The 13,633-nt window shown below is 38.2% G+C and overlaps 1 protein-coding gene across 1 annotated transcript in view; it reads left to right on the top strand.

The window, feature by feature from the left end:
• Window positions 1–11,213, top strand: part of LOC133754011 (zinc finger protein OZF-like) — a 31,448-nt gene extending 20,235 nt beyond the window's left edge. The window contains exons 3-6 of the mRNA XM_062184642.1: window positions 6,001–6,093; window positions 8,224–8,281; window positions 10,199–10,976; window positions 11,070–11,213. Of these exons, the coding sequence (XP_062040626.1) occupies window positions 6,001–6,093; window positions 8,224–8,281; window positions 10,199–10,976; window positions 11,070–11,213 (1,073 nt within the window). The remainder of the gene's footprint in view (window positions 1–6,000; window positions 6,094–8,223; window positions 8,282–10,198; window positions 10,977–11,069) is intronic.
• Window positions 11,214–13,633: the final 2,420 nt, after the last annotated feature.

Below are 13,633 nucleotides of genomic sequence, written 5' to 3' on the forward strand. Positions count from 1 at the left end.
TTGTTTGTTTTGATGTGATGGAATTTCTTTATCTCTTTGTAGATTCTGGATATTAATCCTTTACCAGTAGCATAATTTGCAAATATTTTCTCCCACTCTGCCAGTTACCTGTTCACTTTCCTGACTCTTTATTATGCATTACAGAAACTTCTCAATTTGAAGTAATCCCATTTGTTAATTTTTGCTTAGGCTTCCTGTGCCTCTTGGTTGTTTCCCAAGAACTCTGCCAGTGCCAGTATCTTGCAGGGTTTCTCTGATGTTCCCTAATAATTGTATCATGTTGGATCATAGATTTAGATCTTTAATCCATGTTGAGTGGATTTTTGTAAGGTGTAAAGTAGGGGTCTTGCTTCCTAATTCTGCATGTGGAAATACAGTTTTCCCAGCACCATTTGTTGAATAGACTGCTCTTGCTCTGGGAATTGGTTTTAGTTTCTTGATCAAAGATAAGTTTGTTATAGCTGTTTGGATTGATTTTTGGTGTTTCTATGCTATTCTGTTGGTCTATCCATCTGTTTCTGTAACAGTAGCAGGTGTTTTGATTATGACTGCCCTATAGTATGTCTTGAAATCTGGTTTTGTGATACGCCTGGCTCTGTTTTTGTTTTCTAGGATTGCTTTAGCTATTCAAGTACTCCTGTGCCTCCATATGAATTTCAGCATCATTTTTTCCAGATTTGAGAAGGATATCTTTGGTATTTTGATTGGTATCACATTGAATCTGTAAATTGCTTTTGGAAGAATGACATTTTGATTATATTGATTCTTCCAATCCATGAACATGAAAGATTTTTCCATTTTTGATATCTTCTTCAATTTCTTTCTTTAAAGTTTTGTAATTCTCATCATAGAGATCTTTGACTTGCTCGGTTAAGTTTATTCCAAAGTTTTTTTTTTTGTAGTTATTGTGAGTGGGATTGATATTAGAAATCCTTTCTCAGCCATGGCATTGTCTGTATATATAAGGGTGGTTGATTTTTGTGTATTGATTTTGTAACCTGCTACCTTACCAAACTCTCCTGTGATTCCAATAGTCTCTTGGTAGAGTTGCAGATCATGTCATCTGCAAAGAGGGATAGTTTGAATTCTTCCTTCCCAATTTGAATTCCATTGATTTCTTTTTATTGCCTAATAGCTCTGGCTAAAACTTCCAGTATTATATTGAATAGCAGTGGTGAGAGTGGGCATCCCTGTCTGGTACCGGATCTCAGAGGGAATGGTTTCAACTTTTACCCATTCAGTATGATGCTCTCCATGGGTTTGCCATGAATCATCTTGATTGTAATGAGGGATGTTCCTTCTATACCTAACTTGCTTAGAGTTTTTATCATGAAAGGGTGTTGTACTTTATTTTATGCTTTCTCTGCATCTTGAGATAATTGTATGCTTTTTCTTCAGCAGTTTGTAAATGATTTATTGATTTGCAAATGTTGAACCATCCTTTCATACTAGGGATAAATCCCACTTGGTCTTGGTGGATGATCTTTCTGATGTGTTGTTGCATTCTATTGGCTAGAATTTTATTGATGATTTTTTCATCTATGTTCATCAGATAAATTGGTCTGTAATTCTCTTTCTCTGGTGCCTCTTTTTTAGGTTTAAGGATTAAGGTGATGCTGGCTCTGTAGAAATCATTTAGGAGGATTCCTTCTCTTTCAATTTGAATAGCTTGAGAATAATTTGGGTTAATTCTTTCTTTAAATTCCTGGTAGAATTCAGCAGTGAATCCATCTGGTCCTGGGCGTTTCTTTGTTGGGAGGGCCTTTATTACTGTTTCAGTTTCTGTCTTAGATATGGATCTATTTAGATTTTCTATGTCTTTGTGGTTCAATTTAAGTAGGTTGTATGTGTCCAGGAATCTATCTATTTCTGCTAGACTTCCCAGTTTGTTGGCATACAGCTCTTTGTAGTAATTTCTGATGACTTTATTTCTTTGGTGTCTGTTGTTACATTCCCTTTCTCATCTCTAATTTTAATGATTTGGTTCTTCTCTCTCCTTTTCTTGGTTTGTTGGTCTAATGGTGGTTAATTTTGTTTATTTTTCAAAAACCTAGCTCTTCGTTTTGCTGATCTTTGGAATTTTTTGGGATTAAATTTTGTTGATTTCTGCTCTAATTTTAATTGTTTCTTTTCTCCTACTAGGTTTGGGTTTGGTTTGCTGTAGAGTTTCTAGATCCCTGTTATGGATTGGTAGCTCATTTATTTGGTGCCTTTCCGATTTCTTAAAGTAGGCACCTATTGCTAGAAACTTTGCTCTTAACACTGCTTTTCTGATATCCCATATGTTTTGACATGTTGTATTGTTATCTTCATTTGCTTCCAGAAATTTTTGATTTCTCTTTTGATTTCTTCAGTGACCCAGTGTTCATTCAGGAGCGTGTTGTTCAGTCTCCATGTGTTTGCATATGCTCTAGAGATTCCTGAGTTGCTGATTTCCAGATTCATTCCATTGTGTTCTGAGAAGATGCATGGTATAATTTTGACTTTTTTGAGTTTGCTGAGACTTGGGAAGTGAAACAACTAATCAAAGATTTTTTTCCTATCTTTTTCTCTCTGTCATTCAACCATACAAATACATAGATATTTAAAGGAGAGAACAACCTCTAAAATTTGGGTAGGAAATGTCAACATTTTTCTGTGTAGCTTGTGATTTGTAGCCTGAAAAAGTTGATCAATAGGATTACAATTTTCACTAGCTTAGCATATATTTCTCTGATCCTATTCCCAGTGAGTTCTGCATTTACATATGTACCATACCACTTGCTACCATCTGACACATCACTGAGTCTTTAGTGCTTTTATCTGAGATTCCATATTAATGAGACCCATTCCCATGGAAGATATTTGTATCCTCAGTAAAATGAGAGTGAAAAAAATCTCCTTCCTCTGTAGTCATTTTTGTCATTGGATTTAACCTCTCATGCTCATATCTTCTACCTCTAAAAACTCTGCTGAGTTTTCTATGCTTGAATTTGAGCTTGCATAGTTTCTGGATATTGAGTTTCAGTAAGAATAGATTTTCCTAATCTAAGATTATTAATCACACACTGCATGTAATTCTGAAGTTGTCAAGCACTCAGTGTGAACTGTGGATTCACTTTTAATTTTACGTATGTTTTCAACACAATTGACTGAAAAGTCTATAACCCCTAGCCTCTGTGCATTTCTTGCCCCTTTCCATGGACTTAGAGAGATCCATCTATTAAAGTGAACTGCTGTAACAGATGCTCTATTTGTTAGTGTCTCACAACAATAGGGTTGAAAAACTAGGGTATAATTAGGTGACAAGTGACTCCCAGACACTGCAGGACTTCCACATTTAAAGTGTGTTTCAGATCTCCTATTTTTCTTCATCCTGCTATAGTGACCTTTACTAGAAATGCTCATCTTTGTGATTGGAGAATATAGAAAGCATTGGACCAAGTAAAGCTCTCCTAGAAGTGACACAATTAATATCTACTGATATTTGCTGAGTGAGAATCATGTGACCTTGTGTGAGTTCTAGACTGGGAGAGGATATGTGATTTTCTCACAAGAAACAATACTGAAGTTGAGTGAGCAATGGTCACCACACATCAGTTAATCTTCTCTCACAAATATCTTAACTTCATTCCATATCTAGAGAGACAAACTTAAAAAATATCATCTATTCTCAACTTTGCAATCAAATCCAAGTTCTGTGAATGAAACCAGAAATGTAACATATCCAGATGTGGCTTCTCTTGATTGTTAGACCTGTGTTGTCATGAGTAGACAAGGTGACTGCTTTGTTTTAATCAGTGTACATGATTTAAAAATGACGAGGATAATCACAACAGCCATTCCTTTTTTTTACTGATTTGCATGGCTTTTTAATCTATAGTTCATAGTGAAGAATATTACCTTAAACACACACACAAACTCATGCTGCTGTCACAAAAGCCCTTATAAAGTTAGCGGGTTCTATGTAGGTACTTTGAAAAGTTAAGGGAAGAAATACAATTAAAAGAAAAGTGTTCATTTTGGTTCAAAAATATTTTGAAATCCATGTATCTGAGGGAACTTTATAAATTTCACAGAAAATGCATATTATGAAAAAACTGCAAGGATTTCAATGTTTTGGTATGAAAATAAACTTTTAAATACCATTTTTCTTTTTTTTATTTAGAGAATATTAATTTCCAGCCAGCCATTCCTTTTTTATAATTTCATTTTAAAAGAAAAATTTAGGAAACCTGGAGGATAGCAGCACTGACTCATTTCAATATGACCATCCTGAGGATACATGTGGAGAGAGGCCTGTGCCCTGTAATTGAGACACAGTCTTTGCTGACACCTTCATTCTATACCTTGGTAGCTCTTCAGCCTGTTGTTTTCCAAGGAATCATTGTTTCTTCTCAGAAATAGCTTTCTTTAACCATTATCAACATTATCCACATTACACTCATTGACCAGGGCTGAACAGAGCATGCTTCCTATGGGCTGGGCTGCCTTGTTGGCTGGCTTCTTGTTTATAATATAACTTTATCTTCTGGCACTTTTGAAGTAAATTTGGTTGTTTCTGACAATATAACCCTTTAGAACGTGCATATGTGTGTGTGTATTTGTGTGTGTGAGTGTATTTGTCATTCCAGCCAGGTGTCGGCCTTACGAAACATGACATTTTGTCTGGTTATGCTACTAGTGTTTTAGCATGTTTTTTAGATGCACCTTGTGATCTCCTTTCTGTGATTTTGAACAATTGAAAATTTTATTGAGAACAACTAATTCATTTACACGGTTTAGCAATAGCTGTCATGGTCATAACCTTAATTTTCAAGTCAACATGGGTTTCAGTATGATTGTATCGGCTTTCCAAATTATTTCTTACTGTATATTTTAATTGTAAGATTAAAAAAGGCAGACTTGTCAACTTTATAATAAAAGCAAAAATGAAAATGCTTTGAGAGTTTTCCATTCCTATGCATCCTCAAGTTTCTGGTTTCTTCCTCTTCCCTTTATCTCTTTCTTGTATGATTCAGATACTTTTATGAGCTCAGCATTTTCCTGTAGACATATGAGGTAGAGTGAACTGTACCTGATAGATGTTACTGATATTCTTTTTCCTGCTTCAAACTCTATGTCCATGATGGAAATATTATTTGACTTATTCCTTGGTTACACAGTTGTGGTAGTCATTAAGTACACACAAAAATTTATCAAATAATTAATGGAAAAATACATTATAAAAAACTATGCATAAATTTTTAAAAAGTTTCCAATAAAATAAATGACCTGACAATACAGAAAAATTGATTTTTAAAAAAAATTGCTTGTTCTCCCAATTGATATTCAACATTTTCTCCTGTAACTCATCTAATGCTAATTCAGTCATATGCTTACATGTATGTCTACAGATTACAGTGTGGGATCTTTTCAAAATCATTAGGAGAAAGAGCAATTCCAGAATAACAAGGAGCAATCCACTGTACTGATTTTTGAATTATGAAATTAATATAGAAGCAAGACATTTTCATTGTAATTTTGCATTCTGTTGCCACATAGATTCCAAAATCATCTGCATCTTATATAAGATGCACAGAAGATGCACACAGGAAAATGCACTCCTAGTCTTTTTGTGACAGAACTGGCATGATGAGCAAAAAAAAAATGTGCTATTGCAGATGTTGGTGTCATTTGAAGACCTGGCTGTGGACATCACTTAGGAGGAGTGCCAGTACCTGGGCAGTTCTCAGAAGACCCTGTACAAAGATGTAATGATGGAGATTTACAACAGCCTGTTGTTTTTGGGTGAGTGATATTCCCCTCTCATGCTGAAGTGAAACAGTTACTTCCCATGTGGCAAGCAAATTAATTTTTTAAAAGATTACATGCTGGATAAGCATAGTATTTGAGGCCAAGAAACATGAGGAAAGGATTGAAATGAACAATTTTGTTTCACAGTCCCTGTGAACAAGCTGTTGTCTTTCAAAACTCTAACTTAATGATTTGATGACATCCAGCATTATTTCCCTTTAACAGGGTACTGCAAAAGCAAACCTGAGGTGATCTTCAAGTTGGAACAGGGAGCAGAGTCATGGACAGTGACAAAACCCCTAAATCGGAGCCTGTCAGGTCAGTCAGCACCCATTGGACAGGGAGACTGGAATGGAAAAGATCTCAAAGAATGTTGACTGGGTAGAGCATTTCTCACTATGTATCCCAAGTCCCAGTCCTGAGAACAGCTGATGTGATGCATCAGTCTCCAAGCAGGCTATCATTTTTGTGTTCATCTGCCTGTTGTTTTCCTCTGGGTGAATACATTATCAGAACTACCAACAATGCAACCAATTTATTTTTTAAATTTTATTTATTTATTTGAGAGGTAGAGTTACAGACAGAGGCAGAGATAGGTCTTCCATTCACTGGTTCACTCCTCAGATGGCTGCAATGGCCAGAATTAAGCTGATCTGAAACCAGGAGCCAGAAATTTCCTCTGGGTCTCCTATAGGGGTGCAGGGGCCCAAGCACTTGGGACATCTTCCACCACTTTTCCAGGCCATTAGCAGAGATCTGATTTGAAGAGGAGCACCTGGAACATGAACCAGTACCCATATGGGTTGTCGATGCTGTAGGCAGAATTTTAGCTTACTGTGCCACAGTGCTAGCCCCATTGCAATCAATTTCTGCCTGTAACGAGACTAATTTTTAGGTTATATACATCCCCTGTATTCAAACTTGTCCTTCTTCCTACTGCCACATCCTGTTTTTTTTTCAGACAATTATTCATGTATTTATTCTTTTTTTTTGACTGGCAGAGTTAGACAGTGAGAGAGAGAGACAGAGAGAAATGTCTTCCTTCCATTGGTTCACTCCCCAAATAACTGCTACAGCTGGCACTGTGCTGGCCTGAAGCCAGGAGCCAGGTGCTTCCTCCCAGTCTCCCATGTGGGTGCAGGGCCCAAGCACCAGGGCTATCCTCCACTGCCTTCCCGGGCCACAGCAGAGAGCTGGACTGGAAGAAGAGCAACTGGGACAGAATCCAGCACCCCAGCCAGGACTAGAACCTGAGGTGCTGGTGCTGCAGGTGGAGGATTAGCCAAATGAGCTGTGTCACTGGCCTATTCATGTATTTATTCTATCAATGCTTATAAAAATTGGATCACACAGAGGAACTGATTTCTTATTAGTTGAAGAAATTCAGTTCCCACTTATGGTTTTGCCCAGGCACAGGTCTTACTGTTGCACAAATTTGAGTACTGAATGAGTGGATGTGGGCTTTCTCATTGTCTCTTTACTCTCTTTTTCTGTCTATTTTTATAAATATTTATTGATCTGAAAGTCAGTTACATGGAGAAAGAAGCAAAGGCAGAGAGAGAGAGAGGGGTCTTCCAAATGCTGGTTCACTCCCCAATTGGCTGCAGCTCCCGCCAATCTGATGCCAGGAGCCAGGAGCTTCCTCTGGGTCTCCCACATGGGTGTAGGGTCCAAGTATTTCTACTGTACATCTTCTACTACTTTCCCAGGCAATAGCAGAGAACTGAGTCAGAAGTGCAGCAGCTGGTACTTGAACTGGTACCCATATGGGATACCAACACTGCAGGCAGTGGCTTTACCTGCTATGCCACAGTGGCAGCCCCTCTCTCCCTTTTCCTGTCTCTGATTCTCAAATAAATGAGTACAAAAATGAATGGCCATTGCAAGCAATTTAAAAGTGAATAAGTGAATGGGCTTTGTTTCTCTTTCTGTCCCTATCCCTATAGTTCTAATAAATAAATCATGAAGAAAATAGGATGCCAGTGTTGCAGGAAGCAGGTTAACCTGCTGCAATACTTTTCCTGCTTCTTTTAAAATGTGATTATAATGTAATAGATTAGAAATGCATAAGAGAGTCAGTTTTCTGTAAAAATGGGAGAATTCTGAGTATCCAGCACAAATATTGAAAGACAGAACTTCAAATTATAGAGCAAGAGGGTATACCAAGAACTGAGAGAATACCAAGTATGCTGGTTTCATAATGAGGCGGAAATACTTCTCAAAGAAGGTGAACACCACCCTAATGGCAGAACATATTTCCTTAAATTGATTGGAAAGCATACAAAAAATGATGTATGGGACATTTATGGGCCTTCTGCGGTATGAGAATCTGAAGATACTAGGTTTTCTTAGGAATCTGTGGAAAGCTGTCATCATAATGTGCATATAAAAGGTTTGGGTAGGGCTGAAATTGTGGCAGTATGTTGAACCATATTCCTATAATGACAGCATTTCATACAGGCACCAACTTGAGTCCTGGCTGCCCTACTTGTGATGCAGTTCCCTGGTACTGTGCCTGGGAAAGCAGCAGATGTTTCTTTGTACATATCTGGGAGACTCATTTGGAGTTCTGTGCTCCTGTCTTTACCCTGATACAGTGTTGCCACTGATTTCTCAACAATGTTGCAGTGGGTTCATTTCTGAGAGGAGCAGTGTGGTGGGGGCAAGAGGTGCGGAGTCAACACACAGACTCCAGGAGTCGGGTGAAAGCAGGTTTGAGGCGAGCAGCCTGCAGACTCATTTATTACAGTTGGTAGAACAAATTATATAGCTAAGACCAGCCAATCTGGTCAAGGGGCAGTCTATGCCCCAACCAATCACAGCCTGTTGCCAGGCAGTTTCAAATCTATCCAATCACTGCCTGTGGCCAGGCAGTTTCCAAAGCCATCCAATCACAATCTGTTTCAAATCCATCCAATCACAGCCTGTTGCCAGGCAGGCTCCATTGCCAGGTGGGTTTCAAAGCCATCCTGAGTATCTGATGCTCGCTTGCCAGTGGCCACCTTGGCATGGCCTTCTCATTCCTCTACAGTACAGCCCTGACCATTGCAGCCATTTGGGGAGTGAATAAGTGGATGAACACTCTCTCTCCACCTCTCTTTGTAACTCTGTCTTTAAAATAAACAAATCTTTTTTTAAAGTTTTTTAAAATTTATTTATTTGAGAGAGAGAAGTCTTTCATCTGCCAGTTCACTCCTAACTGACTGCAGTGCATGGAGCTGAATCAATATGAAGCCAAGATCCTTAGTTTCTTCTGGGTCTCCTATGCAGGTACAGGGACCAAATGACTTGGGCCATCCTCTGCTGCTTTCTCAGGCACATTATCAGGTAGCTGAATCTGAAGTGGAGCAGCTGAGACTTGGCACCCATATGGGATGCTGGTGCCAGAGGGCAAGGCTTTAACCCACTGCACTACAGCACCAGCCTCTAAAATACACAAATCTTGCAAACATTTAAAGGAGGTGTTTTTGCTTAAGAAACCCCACAGATCTCTATAGCCATTCCCCTGGAAAAACTGAACATGTAGCAACCATAGAAAATGGATGCTGTTTCTATGTTATGGTCCTGCTTAGGGAATACACACATGTCCTCCTCTGGTACCTATAAGTAAGTGATCAAGTATTTCTACTAAGTGTTTCTCAACTTTTATAAATATTTACTTAGTTATGAAAATGTTTATTAGGTTCTCCTTGCATGGCAGAATGACAGTAACAGAGAAATAGAGAATGAGAGGAAAGTCCTCCACCTACTGGTTCATTGCCCAAATGCCTGTAACAGTGAGAATGAGGCCAACCTGAAATGAAAATCCAGTAAATCTGGGTCTTTCAAGTGTGTGGCAGGCTCCAACACACTTAGAATCATCATTGGCTGCCTGCCAGGACACATTAGCAGGAATCTGTGTTGGAAGCACAGTAGCCAGGACTCATCTGGTATTATTGTGGGATGTATGCATCCTAAGAAATGGTTTGACCCACTGCCTGACATCACTTGCCCCCTCTCTCCACTTAAAACATTTAACATAGTTGAGTGTATGAATTTGGGAAAGCTTCCTTTGTTTTATTACCTTAGTGTATTATGAAGAAAAAGATATATAGGGCAACATTGAATACCTTTTACTGACCTATTCAAATGCTATTCCACTAGGAAACTGCATTGCCTTTACTTGAACATTCTACAAGTAACACCTAGATATGTTTCATGGATATAGCATTTTTTTTTCTCATTTCAGCCTGCAGAAGGGATGACCTATTGGGAACCAACTGGAAAAGTCAACAAATAAATTTGAGGCAAGCTGTAATCACAAACAACAACTTATCAATGCACAAGAAAGTTAAATTAAAAAGCAACACTTAATTTAAGCTCATGCCATATTTTTACTGAAAGCTGAGACATATAATTTATTTCACAATTTGCTTCTCCCTAGGAGGCCTGATAAGATGCAAGCTGCAGAGAAATCTGATGGCACTAATGTACCTGGCAACTCAAGTGAATGCTGGGAGCCTATCAGTCAGCCTTACAAGATTCAGACTTTTCAGCAGGTGTTTGAACACAGTATAAGAGGCAAAGGGTTCAGCAGGAAAAGGGTGTTCTTTACAGATGAAAAGGCTCATATGGGAGATACCTGTAATAAGTCAGTTGGCACTGTAGGAAAGACAACTGAACATGGAAAGAAAACTTTCCAGAAAAAGTCCTACCACAGTAAACCTCAACAAACACACACAGGAAAGAAACTTTATGAATCTTTTGAGTATGAGGAAACTCTCATTTACAAATCAGATTTTACCACAAGTCAAAGAACATATACAGGAAAAAAAATCTATTCTTGTAACCCCTGTGGAAAATCTTTCAATTGTAAATCCTGCCTTTCTATCCATCATAGCACTCAGAAAGAGCAAAAGCCCTCTGGGTGCAATGAATGTGGGAAATCCATTTACCTGAGATCAGATACTACAAATCTCATGATTCACTCAAGATACAAATCTTTCGCATGTGAAACATGTGGCAAAGCATTTTATTGGAAGTCGCAACTCATTCTACATCAGAGAATTCACACAGGGGAGAAACCTTATCAATGTAATACATGTGGAGAAGGCTTTCATGGGAAAACAAGCCTTATTTCACATCAAAGAATTCACACAAAGGAGAAATCATACAAATGTGATATATGCAGAAAAGCCTTTTCCTGGAAGTCAAATCTCACTGTACATCAGAAAATTCACATAGGGCAGAAACCTTATGAATATAAGCAATGTGGAAAAGCCTTTATCCAAAAGTCAAATCTCACTTCACATCAGAAGGTTCACATAAATGAGAAAACTTATGGATGTGAAATGTGCGGAAAAACCTTTTGCTGGAAGTCAAACCTCACTACACATCAGAGAATTCACACAGGGGATAAACCTTTTGAATGTAATACATGTGAAAAAGCCTTTTGCTGAAAATCACAACTCATTGTACACCAGAAGATCCACAAAAGGGAGAAAACTTATGAATATAGTACCTGTGGAAAATTCTTTTTCCAGAAGTCACAACTCACTCTACCTTGGAGAAGATTTATGAATGCAAAATGCGTGGAAAACCCTTTTGCTGGAAGTCACAACTCTTTACCCACCAGAGAATGCATAGATCAGAGAAAATTTATGAATGCAATGCCTGTGGAAAAGTCTTTTGTAATAACTCAACTCATTACACATCAGAGTGTTCACACAGGGGAGAAACTTTATCAATGTGATGAATGTGGAAAAACATTTTAGAATTCAAACTTCAGAAGGCATCAAAGAACTCACATGTAAGAGATAACTTGTCAATGCTATGGATAAGAAAAGACTTTTTGCCAGAAGCTACATCTCAACAGACAGCAGAACTCACAAAAAGGAAAAACACCTTTTAATGAAGTGATTATGAAAATTCTTGATGCCAGAAGTCAGGGTTAAGCACACATCAAAGAACTCACAGGTGAGAAAGCATGTGAATATAGGAAAACTTTCTACAATAAGCCAGATCTCACTATCAGGGATCTTAGAGGAAAAACTCTACAAAGGCAGTGGAAGTGGACAAAGCTTTTACTCTGAGGCAGATTTCAACAAGCATCAGCAAAATTATCCACAAAATTATTAGTACATAAAATAAATGCTAGCAAAATTACTCATTATTCTGCAAAACAGTAATGAAGGAGGAAAAACACCTGTTTAACATCACATCTCTGCAGATATTAGGGAATTCACATGAGGGTGTAACACTGCACTGCAGAGGCTGGCTATGCACTCTTTGAAATCTACATTAGTCTCTGTGCCATATACTCTGCTGTTTTTCCAGCACTTATTATGAGTAGGGACGATATCCACATGTAATTTTTTGTAAGTAAATATTCATTCTATACTACTCAGTTTGAAATACAAGCCTAACATTTGCAAAGTATTTGGTATAACTGTTTCACTGCCTGCCCATGAGTCTTCCTCCATTTATTCTAGTACAGATCAGTAATGTGACCACAGTTGTGTTACCTCATATGCCAGCCATAATGCTGTACTATTAGAGTTGGATGTTGGATTTTTTCTACTTGGTAGGATTTGTCTTGTGACTTTTTCAGTCATGTGAATCCCAGATTTGTGTGTAGACTGTCTAATTTTCCCATATTACCAATCTATTTATAGACTGAAGAGGATTCATAAGTATTGTTTTGGTGGCCTAATGTCCAAACTGTCTTTCTGGGATTGTTTCTGGGCCAATGTTTAATTTTTTTTCCATTAAAAGACAATGACAGAGGAAAACATGTACACAGAGTACACAGAGTTCTTATATTCACTGCTTCACTCCCCCAGATGGCTGAAACAGCCATGTCTAGGTGAGACCAAAGCCAGGAGGCATAAATTCCATTTTAGCCTCCCACATGGGTGGCAGGGCCCCAAACATATTGATCATCAAGTACTACCTTTATAGGAGTATTAGCAATGTAATGACTGAGAAACAAAGTAGCCAGGACTCCCAGCTAACACTTAAATACAAAATGTCAGCATTGCCCACAGCAGCTTAACCTGTTGTTCCACAATGCTGGCCATAGTTCTGTTTATTTTTGTCCTTATTCATTCTGTAGCTCTCTTGCCACTCTATTGTGGTTATGCCTGTTTGGAGTCATTTACCAATGTTCTGACTTCTGTTTTATTTAATGGTACTATCTGATGATATAGGCAGCTAGCTAGTGAGATCTAGGAATAGAAGACTGCCAGCAGCATGTGTATTGCAGTCACACGCTGTCCAAAACCCAGACCTTCCATATAGCCTACAGGGTTTGCAACTAGAATTATTTTACATGGTTCCATGCTCATCATACGCACTCCCCATCAAGAACCTGAGTCTTAATTCATTATGTGCTGGATTCATATTTCTTGAATAAAGCATATGTATTCCAATTACCAGTGCACAATAAGCCTATCCTCCTTTTCCCCCCAAAGAAACCTTTCATTTAACTATAACAGACTTCATGCATTTCATAAGTACAACACTCTTGCACCCATAATCCAGTCTCTCCTCACCCACTGTCTCCCATGCACAGTCCCATTCTCCACTGAGATTCATTTTCTTTTCTTTTTTTAACTTTTATTTAATGAATATAAATTTCCAGTGTACAGCTTATGGATTACAATGGCTTCCCCCTCCCATAACTTCCCTCCCACCCGCAACCCTCCCCTCTCCCGCTACCTCTCCCCTTCCATTTGCATCAAGATTCATTTTCAATTCTCTTTATATACAGAAGATCAATTTAGTATAAAGATTTCAACAGTTTGCACCCACATAGAAACACAAAGTGAAACATACTGTTTGAGTACTAGTTATAGCATTAAATCAAAATGTACAGCAC

This window comes from Lepus europaeus, chromosome Y (genome assembly GCF_033115175.1).
Source record: "Lepus europaeus isolate LE1 chromosome Y, mLepTim1.pri, whole genome shotgun sequence".
Lineage (NCBI taxonomy): Eukaryota > Metazoa > Chordata > Mammalia > Lagomorpha > Leporidae > Lepus > Lepus europaeus.